Below are 19,714 nucleotides of genomic sequence, written 5' to 3' on the forward strand. Positions count from 1 at the left end.
AATGAAATCTGGTTATGAATAATGCTATTTCTGCATCACAGAAAACAGAATAGCTGCAATTCTTTTGAAAGAAGCAGCCGAACGTAGACGACAAGCAGAGAGGGATAGCATCCATGTTTTTCTTCAGCACCCTAAAGTGAGGGGTCGCTCAAATGCACGGTTCCCCGCTGCAACTGTGCTTGGTGTACAGTAAGATCAGTTATAATGTTGAATGTATCGGACAAAATGTTGGAAACATGTGGTTCAAGAAGAATGAAAAATCCCCTATAAATGGATTTTTAACTTTCACATTTTGATGCTAATGTGTGTAAATTATCTGGATATGTTTCTTCTCCCCTCTTTTTCAGCAAATAGAGCTGTTGAAGTGAATGAGATGTGGCGAGTTCGACAATAGGAGATGGAACTAAATGATAGGCTAAAATCAAGATCAAATGACCATAGTGGGAATAGCAGAATTGTGTGGATATTAGCATCCCTTATAGAAGCAGAAATAGGAGGCATGAGAGCAATGTTAGTTCTTCATGCTCATCAAGCAAAGCAGTAGCAGAGGGTAGTTATTCAAGGGACATGAAGGTCTAAGAGACAATGAGATCGATGAATTTCTTTAGTCAAGGTTTGTACCACATTTATACAAAAAGTTGTTATGTTGGGGGAGAATTAGTGGATTCACATGATGAGTCTCTTTGCATGTGAAGTCACCCCTCAGTCCCTCGCGTAGGCTATATATGTTGATTTAGATTTTTATCAGTAAAAAGTTCAATCGTTAAACCGATTTTAGGATGACAGGGTGAAGTGCAGTCGAGGTTCTATAGGTTCTAGGATGGATGAAACTGGACCTTATCTACCTACAAATTCCGAGTCCCTAGGGAAGCAGTCAACAAGCTGAACTGGAATGGATGATCGAGTCAAGTTGGGTCCTGAAAAGCCTTCTTCCCTGAAGTCTGATGAATCTTCTTCTGATTCAGAGCCCCATGAACATGGAAAGAACGAAAAGGACCACCCTGAGAGATCAAATAAAAGGCACAGTAGGAAGCACAAATCTGAAGAAAAAGCTAGAAATAGGAAAAAGAAGAGGAAAGATGAGAAAAGAAGCAAACATGACAAGTGAAGTGAGTATTTGACAATTAATGTACACTACTAGTTTCTTATTTCTTATTCCATGGTGCTGATTCATCATAAGCCTATATTGAGCTTTTCCTTCTTTCATCTCATTTTATACCACCACTGATCCAGACGTCTGACATGGTCACCAGTCGTCGTAATGATGATCTGTCTCGTCAAAGATCTCTTCCTGGCCAAGGTCATATTTTTAAAGCAAATGTGTGAGGTACTGTCGACAAAAATGGAATCAAAAAGTTTGGTAAATATGGTAAGAGGTAATGGTACCTGTAAAAGCTCTTCAATGACATCTTCCATTGTTATTATGCCAACAGCCTCTTCTTCAGAGTGTGTTGGGAGTGGATTGCCATTTAGATGTAGGATGTCTGAATTCAAACCTTTTGTCCACTTCCTCCTCCGAGAACCACTTTTAAGAGAATTACTAGTGACGGGAAGGCTCTTCCACTTCTTAAATGAATGCTTTCGTCTTAAAGCACTCTCTCGAGGATGTTTTTCGCCATCAAAGTCGACTTTCACTTCCGGCAAGGGACCTGTTTTGAAGTGGCAAAAATTGCTTTATAAATGTCCCTATGGACTGCTAAGTGATCGTACGAGTGAAAATTTGGGGAAAAAAATGCCAGTGGCTAATACTTACCCTTGGCAGAGTTAGTAGATGGCGACTGCTCTGTCTTGTCACATCGTCTTACAATAACGGCCATGTGGCTATGACCCTTTTGAAATTCATTTAATATATCATATAATGGCAACGCCTCTTGAATCCTATAACATGCAAACATATATATTATTATCAACCAATGAGTAAAAGGGATAGATTGTGAATGTTTTTGCAGAATATGTCTTGTCTATTTTTTCTGGAGTTCATTAAGTATAAGATACCTTGGAATCCTTCGTATAGTAACCCTCTTCACAGGCACTTCATCTTCAGGGTGGATTGTCAATAAATTCTTGACCTTGAAGATTAAAAAGATAAATGACTTAATAAAACACAATTAGCCCTCAGAAATTAGAAAAATAATAACCTAAGGGATATGAAAAAGCCTATTAAGTACCAAAAAGGGGCTTATGACATATTCATGTTAAAGGGAACACTTAGAAAGAGCTGAAAATACTTTGTATCCAGAGAAAATGATTACCAAAATGACTCCAATAATGTTTGTAGGCTGCTCATAATAAACTGGCGCTCTGCTATGCCCTTTCTCCAAAACTAAACTCATTAATTCCCTGTCCATAGCAAGTATGTAATTATACTTATCTAATCAAAGTCGAAAAAGAGATGCAATTGCTATATATCTATCTTTGTTGGTGATTTTCAGAAAATCATACCTGTCGAACTTGGCATTAATATCAATTGCAAATGTTTCAGATATGGGCGTCATTGTTGGATTCTAACTTAGCAAACAAAGTTTAAAAACAACTTAGATGAATGTTTTAGATGTTTGAAAGCTTAAAACAGGAGCAAGAACAAGCAAAAGGTTGAATGAGCAAAGTGTTTTTCTCATTACCCGAATAAGTGCATGGTTACATACATAAATAGAACAAAGCTACATAGAAAGAAAACACAGCTTGCTTGTGCAAGTAACTAAAGGTTTACATCAACAAAATGACAACCTAATTTGACTACTAAATCAGCTAAGCACACATTTTAACCTTAGCTGATCAAAGCATATAATGATTACACCATAGACTAACAAAAGTCAACTAAATAAACAAGGCTTGTCGAATTGCACAATGGATTTCAACATGCTTCAGCCGAGTTTCTGGTTTCATGCATGCAACGTTAGTTTGCATGGATTCTTAAACTTTGCTGCTGTCGTTGCCACCTTTTAAACACTCCTCCTTGGCTACAAAGCAGCAAACTCCGATTTTCTTCTTCAAATATTCAAACCTTGAAGCAGCCAATGGTTTGGTTAATAGATCAGCAAGTTGATCTTTTGAGCAGCAGTGAACTAAGCTTATCTCCTTGGACATTTCAGCTTCTCTCACAAAATGATATCTAATTTTAAAATGCTTGGTCTTACCATGAAAAACCGGATTTTTGGCAATGGCTACAGCCGATTGGTTGTCAACCTTAATCACAGTGGCCTCCTTTGGATCAGCATTCAGATCACACAATATTTTCCTAAGCCAAATGGCTTGATTTACAGCAGAAGCAGCTGCGATGTATTCTGCCTCAGCAGTGGATTGAGCCACTGTCTGTTGCTTCTTCAAGCTCCAACAGAAGACACTTGAGCCAAGGGTGAAGAAGTAGCCTGATGTGCTCTTCATGTCATCAACAGAACCAGCCCAATCACTGTCTGAATATCCCACTAGTCTCAGCTCCTCAGCCCTTTCAAACTTCACTCCACAACTCAGAGTCCCTTTGACATACCTTAGGACCCTTTTTGCTGCTTTAAAATGTGCAACTGTGCAGCAATGCATGAATCTCGATAGAAGACCAACAGCATGCATGATGTCTGGTCTAGTTGCAGTCAAATAGAGCAGGCAACCAACCAAGCTTCTGTAATTCTTTTCATCCACTCGATCTTCATCTCCTAGGCTGGTGAGTTTTTCTCCTAAAGCCACAGGAGTGCTAGCAGGCTTGCAGTTTGTCATGCAAAACCTGCTCAAAACCTTCGATGCGAATGCCTTCTGGCCTATGAAAATACCTTGTTCATTTTGTTTCACTTCCATGCCAAGGAAGTATGTCATTAATCCAAGGTCAGTCATCTCAAACACAGTTTGCATTTGCTTCTTAAAGGTTTCAATTTCCTCTCTTTTGCAGCCAGTGACCAGTAAATCATCAACATACAGTGAAACAATTAGCAAAGTTTCATTACCTTCCTTCTTAACATAGAGAGTAGGCTCACTGGTGCTCTTTGTGAACCCGAGCCTTGTCAGGTAGGTATCCATTCCATCGTACCAGGCCCTTGGAGCTTGCTTGAGACCATACAGGGCCTTTTTGAGCTTGTAGACCTTCTCTTCTTCTCCTTGAACTTCAAAGCCTTCAGGTTGATCTATGAAGATTTCCTCCATGAGAAATCCATTTAAAAAGGCTGATTTGACATCTAGTTGATGCACCTGCCACTGTTTCTGGGCTGCTAAGGCAAACAACATTCTTATAGTGTCCAGCCTTGTAACAGGAGCAAATGTTTCAAAGAAATCGACTCCCTGCTGTTGGCTATACCCTTTCACAACTAATCTAGCTTTGTGTCTGTTCAGTGATCCATCTGCATTATTTTTGATCTTGAACACCCATTTAACTCCAATGATCTTCCTACCTTCTGGTCTATCAACCAGCTCCCAGGTTTCATTCTTTTGAATCATCCTTAGTTCAGCTTCCATAGCCTCTTGCCAGCATTTCTCTTTCGAGGCTTCAGCATAGCAGGATGGCTCAACCATGGTCACAGCACATCTTTCATAGATGTCTGCCAATGTTCTGGTGCCCCTAACAGGCATATCATCAAAATCATCCATAGCTTCATTTTCAACTTCAACATGTTGGTGATCAAGGTCCTGCAAGTCTTCTTCAGTTAAGCTTGCATCTGTCCCATTCCACTTCCAACAGCTTCCTTCATTGAACTTGACATCTCTGCTTACAATAACCTTTTTTGTTGATGGATCAAAGATCCTATAACCCTTCTTCACACTGCTGTAGCCTACAAATACCCCTGGCACAGACTTTCTTTCCAGCTTGGTTCTCTTCTCTGCTGGCACAAGTGCATAGCATAAGCATCCAAACACTTTCAAGTGTGACACGATTGGTTTCTGCCCGAACCAGGCCTCAAAGGGTGTTTTACCTTTGACTGCTTTAGTTGGTAGTCTATTTAGTAAGTAGACAGATGTGTTTACTGCCTCAGCCCAGAAGTTGTTTGGCATTTTGGCCTCAAACAGTAGGCATCTGGCCATATCAAGAACAGTCCTGTTTTTCCTCTCACAAACACCATTTTGCTGTGGTGTGTAGACAGTGGTCAGTTGGTGTAGGATGCCAGCATCATCACAAATCTTCTGGAACCTCTGAGACACATACTCGGCTCCATTGTCTGACCTTAGGCTCTTGAGTTTGCTGTTGGCTTGGTTTTCAGCCAAAGCCTTGAACTTGCGAAAGAAGTCAGTGACATCTGACTTTTGTTTCAAGAAGGTTACCCAACAAAACCTGGTGCAGTCATCAATGAACAAGGCAAAATACTTGCAGCCATTTAGTGAGCTGGTCTTCATAGGTCCACAGATGTCAGTGTGAACCAACTGAAGTTTCTCTTGGGCTCTCCATGCCTTGTTGACTGGAAAGGGTAGTCTGGTTAGCTTGCCAAGCTGACAGACTTCACACACCTCTTTGTTTGGCTCGAACTTAGCCATATCTTCAACCAAATTTAGTTTTTGCATTTGCCCGAGTGAGTTGTAGTTCACATGCCCCATTCTTTTGTGCCACAAACTTGCCTCATCAGTCTGAGCTGCATATGCTCTTGCTTGCAACTGATTTACATCCACATTGAAGGTTCTATCTTGCATAGCTACTTTTGCCAACACCTGGTCAGTAGCATCTTTGATTGTGCAGATTTTGCCTTCAAACAGGAGAGAGTACCCTTTCTCCAGTAGCTGACCAACACTTAACAAATTTTGGTCAATGTCAGGTACATAAAGAACTTCTGAAATGGTTTTAATACCTGACTTGGTGCAAATCACTGCTTTGCCTTTGCCTTTAGCCTTAAGAAGCTCACCATTTCCAATTCTGACATTGGATTCAAATGAGGTGTCAAGCTCCTTGAACATGCTTTCCTCTGAGGCCATATGATGAGTGCATCCACTATCGATCAGCCAAATTTTGCTGACTTTGCTCGAGCTTGCAAAGCAGGAGGCTGTGAAGACATGTTCTTCCTGTGCCTCGATGTCTTCAGCTACTTGAGCCTGATTATGATTCTGTGACTGAGCTTTTGGTTTGTTCTTACACACTTTCTCAATGTGATCAAGCTGTTTGCAGCCTCTACACTGAATGTCAGGCCTGTACCAGCAATATTTCTCAAGGTGAGTTGTTCTTTTGCAATGAGCACAGGGTAGAAACTTCTTCTTGGCAGCTTCCTTCTTTCCTCTTTCTTTCTTTTCTGACATAGGCTTCTTGCCTTTGTGATTCGAGCTGAAGCTTGAGCTCTCTCTACTCCTAGCTTGAAAAGCTCCCTCAGAATACTCCTCCATTCTGTTTGCTCTTCTTTGCTCTTGAGCATAGAGAGCATTTATCAGTTCTGTCAAGGGAATGGCAGATAAGTCCCTCAAATCCTCCAGGGAAGAAATCTTGGATTCATACTTCTCTGGCAAGGTTGTTATGATTTTCTCCACTACCCTCTGATCACTAAAGTCATCTCCAAGCAGTCTTATGTTGTTGACAGTAGACATAATTCTGTCAGCATACTGCTTGATGGTTTCTGAGTCTTTCATTCTCAGATTCTCAAAGTCCCTTATCAAGTTGATGAGTTGTTGCTGCTTGGTTTTGTCTGAGCCTTGAAACTCTTCCTTGAGTTTGTCCCAGGTCTCCTTTAGTGTGTCACAGGCCATTATCCTTGTGAAGATAGCATCCGAAACTCCACTTTGAAGGCATGACATGGCCTTGTACTTCTTTGCACAGTCTTCATTATACTGCCTTATCTGAGCTATCGTGGGATTAGCTCTTCAGGGTGGTGGTTCTGTGTCATTTTTGACAACATTCCACAGGTCATGTGCCTGTAGATATGTTTTCATTTTGACAGCCCATATATTGTAGCTTTCACCAGCAAACACGGGTGGAGGTGGTGGTGAGAAGCTCATCTTCACGCAGCTTCCAAAACTCTGAGCAACAAAGATAGTTCCTGCTTCTTTTCTTTCAAACACACAGCACACAACAAGAGGCCCTCAAAGACAACAGGCTCTCGATACCATTTGTTGGATTTTAACTTAGCAAACAAAGTTTAAAAACAACTTAGATAAATGTTTTAGATGTTTGAAAGCTTAAAACAGGAGCAAGAACAAGCAAAAGGTTGAATGAGCAAAGTGTTTTTCTCATTACCCGAATAAGTGCATGGTTACATACATAAATAGAACAAAGCTACATAGAAAGAAAACACAGCTTGCTTGTGCAAGTAACTAAAGGTTTACATCAACAAAATGACAACCTAATTTGACTACTAAATCAGCTAAGCACACATTTTAACCTTAGCTGATCAAAGCATATAATGATTACACCATAGACTAACAAAAGTCAACTAAATAAACAAGGCTTGTCGAATTGCACAATGGATTTCAACATGCTTCAGCCGAGTTTCTGGTTTCATGCATGCAACGTAAGTTTGCATGGATTCTTAAACTTTGCTGCTGTCGTTGCCACCTTTTAAACAGTCATGGCATCTTTAGCAGTTTTCTCAGTAAGCTCAAGTGCTCCAGGGATAATTGTTGTCTCATCATGCGTCAGTTCTCCACCTTTTCCGGCCTAATAAAGGATCATAAATCTCAAAGTTATGATGAAAGAAAGCAGATTCTCTTAAAGCAAAGTATTGATGGGATAAATGACAACCAAGTTAATAACAACTGAATTGCAAAACAAGGTAATCTACCTATAGTATTTCAAATAAGATACTAAGAAAGCAGTTAAAGCATACCTCATTCCCATGCAAATTTACTAGTGTTTTCAACTCAGCTCTTCAGAAAAGTGCAACATGTCTATGGCCTAGAAGAAAGTCCAACAGCTGAAAATCACTTAAGATCAGTCAAGAGAGCTATTTGCAGGAATTACAAGCTTGATTGTCATTCTCATGGTTAAAATGGCATACGAGGAATTATCGCAACACTCATCACCTTGCTTATTGGGTAGGCAACAGGAAAACAGATCCAAACAAGAACTTGAACAATAGGAGCCACTGTTGCACCAATTGCCAAACCGTATCGAGAACAAACAGCTTGTGGTATTATCTGCACTTCCAAGAACAAATTTAAGCCAGAGACCACGAAACAATTATTAAACCAAGTATGGGGACCTTATGGAAAATCTCATGTTCCAGGTTCGACAAGGGATCAAAAGTGAGTAATCTAATCAAAGTGGATTCTCACCTCACCAAACACAAGAATCAAGGTAACCGAAATTAGGATAGCACCCCATGCTGTGACCAGACTATCAAGGAAAATGGGAAGTGCCTGAATAAAAGTAACAAAAAAAAGGTTCCAAAATCAAGAAGCTGGATCACCTGTTGAAGATGTATTTATAAAAATATACCTCCATTGCAGCGGCATTGCATAGAAGTAGTACCAGACTTGGCAAGAACCTCAAGATCAACAAGACTCAAGGACATAAGGCCTAAAGTAAGGCCGGACATCATCCCAGCGAACAACACCAACAGTACTATTATGAGTATGTGAATAATGAAATCGGTTCCGCAACATCTTACCTCCACCGCCATTGTTGAATTTTATCTGCTTGTCTCCAAACAGAAATAAAATTCAAAATGAAGTCGTAGAGCTGTAGTTAGGAAAAGGAAGAATATTCCATTGCCAAAAGCATGTTATATGTGAAGAGGTGTGTGTCTTATTAGAAAATGGGAGGAAGGAGAGAAGATTGATAAAAAGTTATAAGAAGAAAGGAGTAAGCGGCCGATTTGGCTTAAAAAGGGTGGATTTGAGTGACATTGTGACATGTGGGCTGTGCTGTAGCTTGTGCTTTGTGACTTCAATTGGAATTTGGTATTTCCCAAATTCCAATTAATCACATCGGGTGAAATAAAATATCCCAACCTATACTATTATATAATGTTAGAATATTATTTATATCTTACTTTTTAAGAAAATTATTATTATTTTTATCTTACTCTAATACTTAAATTATCTTCTATTACGGTTTAGTCCATAGTTTATAACGGAATTTAAATAAATCTATTAAAATATATCCTGTGACAAATCCACTAATTAAAATGAGTCACGCCTCAAAGATTTACTAATATTGATAAGAAATAAATTTAAATTCAAAAATAGAAAAAAATATTAAAAATTAAATATTTTATAAATACTTACCATTACTGATCAGCATTGACCGGTGTTTTTTTTTTTTTACTTTTAAATATTTTAAAATTTTCATAAATTTTTTTTAAAAATTTAGGTTTTTCAATTTTTTAAAAAATAAATAAATAAACTCTACAATTATATATTTTGATTTTTTTTTAAGTTTTAAAATTTTGAATTAAACATTTTCAATTTCTAGACAAAAAGTTAAACTTTTTCTACTTTTTGATTTTTTTAGTCATTTTTAGAATATAGAAATTTTGAAAAAAAAATTAAAATTTATTACAACTAGTGTAGATTATATATTTTTGAAAGTTTCTAAAATTTAAATACTTTTTTCCTATTTTTATATATTATTATGATGTTTTAAAATTTATATTTATATATATATATATTTAATTTTAGAAATTTTTTTAAAAAGCATTTTGATTTTGATTTTTTTTGAAAATTTAAATTATTTATGTATTATATATAATTTTTTTTAACTTTTTAATTAATATAATATAGATAATATTAAAAAATAAAAAAGGAAATTGACATGATACATTCTAATAATACCATATGTCAATCTTTATTTTTTTTAACGTCATGAGTTAATTTAGATAATGGAAGATAATTTAAGTATCAAAGTGAGAAGAAAAAAAAAAGACACTAAAACAAGAAAACATATATAATTCCAGAGCCAAAGTGAGCATTAAACCTAAATATTATTATAATATACAAAAATCTCTAAAAGGTTGCTTAGCTTATTGAATATAAAATTATGACTTGTAAGATTACATTCTGAAATTATATTACATAGTTTAGATTTCAATATTTTGATCATCCCGTAATATAGGATGTCTTATTATGATCTCTTTCTTAAGTAATCTGAAATTCGGGACAGAAGTTGAATTTTTTAAAAAATATCTTATATTTCTATTATATTTTAAGACAAATTAAAATATAAGAGTTATATGACGTGGGCAAAGCATGGACAATTAAAAAAGCACAGTAGAAGAGGATTTGGAAACAGATTTGATGTCTTCTTCTGTTTTTGGCCAAAAGCGGATTTGATGTCTTATCTGTCGAAGAATCAAAGAAAATCCATTTGGCAAAGGCATCATCAGTCGGCCACTGCATGGCTTAGGCCTCTCTTTTTCAGTATCTTCAATTACCTCTGCCCTGCTGCTTATTTATCATTCTTGATAACCAAGAAAATTGTTAATCAGTCGTTAGTAACCAAAGCTAAGCCATGCCCACCATTCTCTCTTTGATTTAGAGAATTTATCATATTTAGTTTAGAGAATGATTAATATAGTATTTGGCATCTAAGTTTGATTTCAATATTCAATTTGATATTTAAAGTTTTTTTTTTAGTTTCAATTATATATTTGAGTTTAGTTTCAATGTTCAATTTGGTATGTAAACTTGTTCTTGTCCCAACTAAGTACTTATATTATTTTATTGGAGTAGACTTGTCAAATATTTATCGAGGTAATTGATGACATTTGATCTAAATACTAAATTATACATTAAAACTGAACTCAAGTACCAAATGACATATTAATCCTTTAGAGAAATTAAAATGACATTTTTCCACTATGTCTTTTGTTTTATTATATTTCAAAATATTGTTTTATTATATTTCACAATTCCTTTAACATTCGTAGACCTAAAATATTGATTTGAGTAGTTATTGATCATAGATCAAATCACCCAATTTAATTCAAATATGACCTCAACATCCATTGGTGGAGCATTGGCCCCTTAGTTAAATGATATAATTGCTCTTTAGGCCCCTTTTGAAACTAATACTTTAATTTAATCATTTTTAACCCTATAATTAAATTTTGGTCCTCTAAAAATTAATAATTTGATTTAAACCATTCTAACAAAAAATATTTAACTTTGGCCTCTCCAAAAATTTTAATTTAATCTTGGCCCCCAACTCAAAATTCCTAGCTTTGCCCCTACCATGGTTATCAAGGCGCACCCTATATATATATATCCCACTCCCTTATTTTGCACCTAAATTTCTCAACCTAAACTCTTTATTTCCTACTTTTAACCTTAAATCTTCAGGTCTGCCATCAATAGAAATTTGATGCTCTGTACGAGCAAATAGAAGACAAATTACAAAGGGATACTAGAAACTTCAGAATTGTGCAAGAGTTATTTGTCACTTTAGTTGAAAGATGGAAACTTTTTTATTTTTCATGTGACAAAGGACAATAACGCTTGAAGATATAACTCTAATAATGGACCCTTCAATCAACTAACAACTAATAACGATAATGAATTCATTCTTCTTGTTCTCATTATACTATGAATTATTGGGCACAGTTCCCACATAAAATAAGCACTAGTAAAGTTTAAATGGTTGAAACCATTCACTAAACCGCTATCACAGGCCCATGCAACTCCTAATGAGATTAATTGATACGCCAGAGCTTGCATGTTCTATATAGTTGAAGAAATGTTGCTGGCAGATAAGTCGTTTAATTTCATAAATTGATATATTTGAATTTATCGAAAAACTTTGACATGACAAACATTTAGCTGGTGGTTAACTGGGAACATATCTTTAATGCATAAAGATTTTATGATAGCAACTTGTTTGCCATTCCTTTACAAGGCATTTGTTCTATGAGCTTAGTCCTACTCGTACTAATATGAAGGAAAACCTTTGCAGCACTACTCATTAGTGTGCAATTTTGTTTTATTAACTCGGATATCTCAAAGTGCAATTGAATGTCACTAGGACATATATATATATTCTTTCACAATCACCTAATCAAAGTTTTGTGGTTTGAGTTGACATCGTTTTATAAAAAGTGTATAGATCTTTGAGGAACATTTTGACTTAAATTGAGAAATGACTTCTTCAACTTACGAATTCATATGAATATATATTCAAGGACTAGAGTATTGATGATTTATTGTTGTAACTATCTAAAATGATTCTGGATTATGATTTTTGAAATTCTAAGTATACTTTGACTCATTTTTTCAAAATATAATTATTTTTGAATCTAGAATTATATAGAGATAAAAAAGGTTAACCATAATTAACAAGACCCTAGGGTGGTGAGGCAACCAACTCAATGTGCAATATGTAGAAACGAAGGCCACAATTGACATTCAAAGGCTAGGAACAATGGGTGGTGCAATTGATAATTAAACTATGACTTTTTTGTTAATGAATTAATATTTTATTTATTGCTAATTTTAATTGTTATTTAGGGTGAGTTTTAAGTTTTGAAGGGTTTAATTGAAGTTTCAGAACTTTTAAAGGCTTAATGAGAATTTCTAAAAAAATTTGGGGTCTAATTAATTTTTTTACAAATTTTAAGCTGCTTAATAAGACTTCACAACATTTTGAGTGAACAATTAAAATTTTCAAAAATTTTAGGAGCTGGTATAAAAAGGGGCTTCATGAGAATTTCCCAAATCTCACCATGGCTTCAATAACGATCTGTCTTTGCCTTAAGAATTTTTTTAAAAAAACAAAAGAATTGTTATTTAAATTTAATGACAACTCGTAGTGAGATCGGTTCCATTTTTTTAAATTTTTCATTCGAATGTTTCATTTTCTGAATTAAATTCGAATCAATAGACATAAGAAATCGGTTATTATTGAAAGTACTAAATTAATTTGATTTGGGTTTTTAAATTATTTTCGAGCTTTGAGCTTTTGGACTTTATTTAGATAAAATTATTTTTGGATTTAAACTTTTCAAGTTCAATTAGATAAAATTATATTTTAGATTTATTAGATATTATTTGACAACTTTAATTTTTTTCAATTATACATAAAATATCAAGTACTATACTCATCTAAAAAATAACCTCGAAAATCAATAATTATAAATGTTTATTAAAAATGTAATCAAACACTGATTTAATCACTCTCAATCTTCACCAAACATAATCAAATGTTAAATTATTTCTATTTTATAACTCTTATGCTATGTTTGGTAGGAACATTGTTTTTTACACATGCTTTAGTATATGGGTTAGCAATAAACTAATTCAGCCGGTTATATTTAGCTACTCGTATGACTTGTTTTTAGCTGAGAGAATGAAAATTTTTCGCTTGCTTTGAAGATGTCTTATTTTTTATAAGAATATTTACTCATCTATCTAATTTCAAGTTTAAATTTGTACTAATTATTCTTTATTCTACTTCTAACAATTGTAATACATGCGTAATAAATAAGTTTTTTTCTCATTTTATTTTCTTCACATTATTACACCAGTAATCAAACGAGACGTTAATATGTAATGAAACCCAACTTGAAAATGTTAATAATGATAACCAAAATTTTAACAACAATAAAAAAAAATACAGTACACAACAAGTAAAAAAGAGATGAACAAGTTTTAACAATAATAATAAATAAGCAATGTCGTGAGATTGAAATTGAAATTAGATTTAATGTTTATTCTTTTATTTAATTATAGAATATGTAAAAGTATAATAAAATTATATTTAAAATTTTGAAGCAATGAGTTTTGTTTTGTGTTTTAAATGAGTTTTTATATCGGATTTATATGTTAAAAATATTAATTTTTTAAAAAAACTTTAAACGGTATAATAAAATAAACTGGAATGAATTGAATTAATGTGATTTAATGGTGCTATCTAATCGAAACTAAATTGAAATATAAAAAATTCGAATTGAACTAAATTGCCAATTCGATTCGAATCCTCTCGATATTTTTATCAGCCCTCCAAATATATTTAATCCATTGGTATGCCCTACATATATTTATCATTAAAAAAAGTCCTTTTATGGTATTGATACATAGAAGGGGTAAACAATGAACTGATTTGTCCAAAAAAAAAAGTACTACACATATATGTGTTTTCATAATATGTCCAAGTTTATTAGTAAAGAAAATAAATCTGAATTTCGGACATGATTTCTAAAGGTAAAGCGAACTTGAGCCCAAGGTAAAGCCAATGTATGGTCCATAGATAGGGATGGTAAAAAATTCTGATTTTGACGTGTTTTGGTTTAATCCGATTCGTTAATGTTAGATTTTCTTTTTCTTTTTAAAATTGAGTTCGAAGAAGGTGAAGTGAAATTGGAAAAAATAATTGGATTGGGTCAGGTTGGGATCAGGGTAAATCTGTTTTGCCCTCTCTCAAGATATTTGTAAAAATACTCCTAATATATATGTATATATTAAATTTTTGCTTTCAATAAATAAAGATATTAAATTTTAAGTCTAAACTCAAAAAAATTAATCTTATTTACTTTAAAATAAAAAATAAAACAACTAAATTAAATATGGATCATGTTAGGACAAAATCAAGTTTTCAATTAAATTTCGAGTTCAGATACAAGATAATTTTTTTAAGAGTCAAGAACAAGTTGAAATCAAATCTGTCTATCTTTCCATAGATACAATCATAATTAAGATAAAAAAAGTGGAAATGATTTCTTTTGGCTAGACAGAATCCTTTTTTGGCTTTTTTTTTTATTCTAATAATATAAAAAATAATAAATTATCCGAAATAGAATAAATTAAATACTTAATTACGAAAATAAATATAACGTAGAGTAACCAGGCAAAAAATAGTAGTGAGGCTGCACCGGCGGGTTTTTTACAAAATTATTATAAAAAAATAAAAAACAACTAAAATATTATAATTTTTTTTATTTACTAAAATATTATAATTTTTTTATTTATCAAAATATATCAAAAAAACAAAAAACAGGTAAAAAAAAACCTAACAACAGCCTGATCAGGCCAATCACATTGGCGGCACCAATGGTGCCAAAGGACTAAAATGTTAGTTAAGGGTAGTTTCAAGGACCTGACATGAAAATTTACCATTTTAAATTTTGAAAGTGGATTGATGCTGCTGTGCGTGTGGGGCGCACTAAAATTAAAATGTCGGTAATTGCCTTCTAAGCCCTCATTATTTATTATTTTCTTTTTATTCCCCTTCAACTCACTTTTTTATTTAATAAACAAGCCCTCAACTTATTTTTGTAGTTAAATAAGCTCTTAATCTATGATTTTTACTCATAAAAGCCCTTTATTTTATTATTAAAGTAAATATATTTTACCTAAAATAAAGCTATTTAAAAAAGCATAAACTAATTCACATTTTATATATTATTTTGATAATTTGATGAGAATAGTTTATTTAAAAAATTTACTAAATAGAGTTATTAAGAGTATATAATATAATTATAATTTATTTTTTCTATTTGGGTTACATTTATGGGTGATCAGTTTTATTATTACTTGTGGTATGAGTTAATTAATTTTTTAATTAAATCTAATATTAATTAAGTGATAATTAAGATACTTAGAATTCTAATTAAGTAATAACTCTATTTTAATTTAATAAACTATTCTCATTTAATAACTCTATTTTCATTTAAAATATAAAATTTACTGAAATATAAAATTTGTAGCTTCATAATATCTTAAGAGACTATTTTAATTAAAATAGTCTAACATGTTTATGTTATAAGTCTATTAAGAATATATTAAATTTAAAAATAGATAAAATAGTTTATGTTTCCATTATTTAGTCTAACATGTTTATGTTATAAGTCTATTAAGAATATATTAAATTTATAAATAAAAAAAGTTATAATATTTTGGTTATTTTTTATTTTTTTATAATAATTTTGTAAAAAACCCCGCACCTGCTGATTACTGTATATTTTATCTATTTTCATAATTAAGTAATTAATTTATTTTTTTATATTATTAGGGTAAAACACCTAATTATATTTTTCTTCAAAAAAAAGGTCGGCCGACGTACTAATAAAACCTGCTGGCCATTCGGATTTTCCGACAGGGAATCTTCTCTTTCCCTTTAAATGCCAAATGGATTGAACAAGTGTTTATATACTTTTGGATCTAAGATTCTGTAATTAAAAAAGAAGAAGAAGAAAACATTCTGTTTTATAATTAAACAAATTGAAATAAAGGTGAATAAAAATATACTGGAGTGAAGACCAGATACAGATCTGGATCGTGCCCTAAGTAAAGCCCATAAAAGAGTAGCACTTCAATTCTTCAAATCTTTTTTTTTTTTTTTTGCTTCAGGTAAATCTTCTTTGTGATTGCTTCGTTGCTTGTATTTGATTACAACACTATTATCAAAGTCTTTGTTTTAATTCTTCGAATTATCCTTGTCCTTTATCCTTTTCTTTTTCTTGTTAAATTTATCAAATGATTTTTGCAATAATTGTGCTTGTTTCTTCATTGAGAAAGTATAATTGGGTGTTGAAGATTATGGAAGGATATTGGATTTCATTGGGGTTAATCGTTATTTGATTGTAAATTTGAACTGGATTTTGTGATCATGATGAAGCATCTTTAGGAACTATTGGTGTAGCCAAAGCAGTTTTGTAGGGTTGAGGATTTTATTATTTGGTTGGTTGATGAATTATACTTGCTTATAGAAGAAGGAAGTTGGTAGATGGAATGTTAATTCTACTGTCTGACCTTTTTTTTTTTCTTTTTTTTTTAATTTCTTTTTACGATCCTGAGAATCCATGAAAGTTCCATTGGTAATATCTTTGTAAATTGTGATACATGAAAAACGGCCAGTTTTCCTGAAGCTAATCAAGTATATATGTTATCACCTTTGTTTTGCTTAACTTTATGATGAAGTAAACTATTAGTCGTGATTCTTTTTACTAATATTTAGTTTTTATATTATTATTTATTGCAACACAAGTACTGCCGTTGCTGATATTTGATATTAGAAAAAGGGTGAAGGGTTTTGATATATAAGCTATTACACAAAGTCTTATAAGAATCTTGATAAGGTGCTTCTTGAACAAATTTTTGCAATTATGAAGTGAGTTTGTGAATGTCACTGATATCAAGCATTGAAGAACTGAAATAAATGAAAATAATTGAATTTTTTATTCACAGATCATGATATCAAATTGGAAGTTAAAAGGTTTTGAAATGTTTCTTTTCCTTTTATGAAGATCTTTGAAGATTTATAATTACTTCTTTGTCACCAACAGAAGCCATAATACATTGCAGTCTTATCACTATTATATAACCATGTCAAGGAGGCCTGTAAACCCTGCTCGGCGCTTTGCTGATGGCGGAAGCATCCCTTTTGTTGGCTCAGTACAGTCTAAGACACGTTCATCACCATTCTTATCTATTGGGCTTTTGGTTGTGGTAACTTCAACTTCCATCTTGCTTTTTGTCGTCTTTGTTTTCTTCATTTATGTCACTTTGTGTTAGAATTTTACTGTCAATAATGGTATTTTTGGTTCGCTGCCACGTTCATTTTCTTGTTCTTCATCTCTGTTAGCTTTCTTAATAGAATGTTTTTAGTTATACTGTAAAGTGCACCTAAAATGCAAGAATAATGATCAACTCGCTTATTGAAATTTCAGGGTGCAATTCTTCTAATTGGCTATTTGCATTATGGTTCAGGTTTCTTTTTTCTGCCCTCTTTTTAACTTCTTTTTCTTAGATGCAATACCTGAGCTATTAAGGTTCATGAAGTAATCTCTATATCAGGCTAATTGAGCTACTGAGATTGAAAAATACTAGCTCTTGTCTTCCTACATAACTTGTAGTTATGTGCTTTCTTTTATTTCTGTTTTCAGTTAATTATTTCTTTTGTTGGTTTCCAGGGGGATCCACCACTGTAAAAGAGGCACTAAGTAAAGTTGAAGGTAAATGCTTATATTATCTTGTTATTATAGTTCCCAAGTTTCTGAATTATTGGGGTACGAGTATGAAGTGGTGTTGATCTATGATGCTGCAGTGCAGTCTATGAGGAGGTTATGCAAGAATGACTTTTAGAATGAATCAGTAAAGTTTCCAAATATTTCCTGTTTGATTTTCTGCTAGTTTTATATTACTAAATGATCTGTAAATGGGATTCTCAATATTGAAATGCCCACCTAAATGGATTTCCTAAATTTTGGAACTTTATCAATCATCTGCAGTTCGATAACACTTTAGGATAAATTTACTTTTACATGCATATTTCTTTCATTGGCACTTGTAAATGGTAGAATGAAATGGTAATTTTGCTCTTGAGGATTCGAGGCTGCAACTATTCAATTTATTCTCTGCCTTTTCAAATTGTTGGAGTGTCCATTTCCCAAAAGGAAAGATGAGGAAGTTCGTACTGCACATTTTGATGAATTTGCAGGTGGTTCTTCATGCACATTAGAAGTTCAGAGAGCACTACCTGTTCTGAAGAAGGCTTATGGTGACAGCATGCATAAGGTACTGCATGTAGGCCCGGATACTTGTTCAGTGGTCTCCAAGTTATTAAAAGAAGATGATACTCAAGCCTGGGGTGTGGAGCCATATGACTTAGATGATGCTGATGCTGGTTGCAAAAGTCTTGTGCATAAAGGCATCGTGCGTGTGGCAGATATCAAGTTTCCTCTTCCGTACCGTGCAAAATCCTTTTCCCTAGTCATTGTGTCAGATGCCTTGGATTACTTGTCTCCTAGGTACCTTAATAGAACTCTTCCAGAACTGGCGAGGGTATCATCTGATGGTGTTATTATATTTTCTGGTAATGTCCTCATTGTGTTTTGTATGTTTGAAATAAAATAATATTTTATTTTCAATATTTGTCTGCATGTACTAAAAAGAAAACCAAAACTTAAACCTGATTTGACTAGGGCATGGAGCTTTCGTTAGCTACTTTATGTGATGAAATACTAACTGGGCTGAGATTGCTAATTTCTATACTAATCAATATCATAAAGTTAATGGCACCTGACTTTTTTTAAGTTTTTTAATATTGCAATCTTGCATGCTACTTTTATGTTTCATAGTTAATTCAGGTTCTGTACTTTCCTGCTGATGCATGTATGATTCCTTGAGCAGGTTATCTAGGTCAGCAGAGAGCTAAGGTTACAGAGCTATCCAAATTTGGTCGTCCTGTAAGTGTGATTGATCACATTTTGTATTTTGACTAGAGTCTAAGGTCAACTTGAGCTAAGATAAGCTAGCAGTAGCATTTGCTTGAAGTGAAGCAATGAGTCTAAATATGCTGTGGGGTGCTCTGAATTTTCTTGCCATGCAAATGAATAAAATCTGTGGGATTTAAACTTGAAGAAGCGTTCTGATACTGTGAAATCTATGTTTATTTTTTTTCATTTTTGTGAAGGCTAAATATCGAAGTTCAACTTGGTGGATAAGATATTTTGTTGAGACTAAACTAGAGGAGAATGAAGCCGCTGCAAACAAGTTCGAACAAGCATCAACGAAGAGGTCATACAAGCCAGCTTGTCAAGTTTTCCACTTAAGGTCGTTACATTAATGGCATCAAGTTGAGACATTCCACCAATCAAATCGGGGTCATCGGTCTGAAAAGCATCCTCCTTTTACCCAAAGGGCAAACTGTGTTGTGATTAACAAGGCCTTTGGAGTAACTCACATTTTTGCTTGAAGTTTTAATGGTGGAAGTGAGTTCACTTGGAAGTGTACTACATCATGTTTTATTATTTCTAGTCTCCAGACAAATTTTTTTTTTTGTTTCCAAGTCTTAAATATTTGTGTTCTACACATTTTGCCCAAGTTCATCGTTTTGGGCCTCGGCCCTAAAAATCACAGAAAAGAAAAAAGAAAAGGTAGTTAATGACTTAAT

The 19,714-nt window shown here is 33.4% G+C and overlaps 2 protein-coding genes and 1 pseudogene across 3 annotated transcripts; 2 read left to right on the top strand and 1 right to left on the bottom strand.

Moving 5' to 3' along the window:
• Positions 1–28: 28 nt before the first annotated feature.
• Positions 29–1,294, top strand: LOC107921525 (uncharacterized; annotated as a pseudogene).
• On the bottom strand, positions 1,084–8,684 carry LOC107921363 (DUF21 domain-containing protein At2g14520). The gene is given in 12 exon segments (XM_041087497.1): positions 1,084–1,291; positions 1,387–1,649; positions 1,754–1,878; positions 1,996–2,069; positions 2,253–2,340; positions 2,443–2,504; positions 7,457–7,549; positions 7,719–7,805; positions 7,915–8,028; positions 8,167–8,250; positions 8,330–8,357; positions 8,359–8,684. Coding segments are annotated over 12 exon segments (1,218 nt in total). The 5' UTR covers positions 8,514–8,684; the 3' UTR covers positions 1,084–1,246.
• Positions 8,685–15,852: 7,168 nt separating this feature from the next.
• On the top strand, positions 15,853–19,713 carry LOC107921524 (probable pectin methylesterase CGR3). 2 transcript variants are annotated; one of them, XM_041087503.1, is made up of 7 exons: positions 15,853–16,170; positions 17,106–17,268; positions 17,490–17,529; positions 17,733–17,774; positions 18,260–18,634; positions 18,952–19,007; positions 19,235–19,713. In XM_041087503.1, the coding sequence occupies exons 2-7, from the start codon at positions 17,146–17,148 to the stop codon at positions 19,385–19,387; spliced, it is 789 nt and encodes a 262-aa protein (XP_040943437.1). In that variant the 5' UTR covers positions 15,853–16,170; positions 17,106–17,145; the 3' UTR covers positions 19,388–19,713. The 2 variants fall into 2 exon arrangements, with proteins under 2 accessions (XP_040943437.1, XP_040943436.1); XM_041087502.1 differs by having other exon boundaries at positions 15,882–17,268.
• Position 19,714: the final 1 nt, after the last annotated feature.

Source organism: Gossypium hirsutum, chromosome D01 (genome assembly GCF_007990345.1).
Source record: "Gossypium hirsutum isolate 1008001.06 chromosome D01, Gossypium_hirsutum_v2.1, whole genome shotgun sequence".
In the NCBI taxonomy this organism is placed as follows: Eukaryota; Viridiplantae; Streptophyta; class Magnoliopsida; order Malvales; family Malvaceae; genus Gossypium; species Gossypium hirsutum.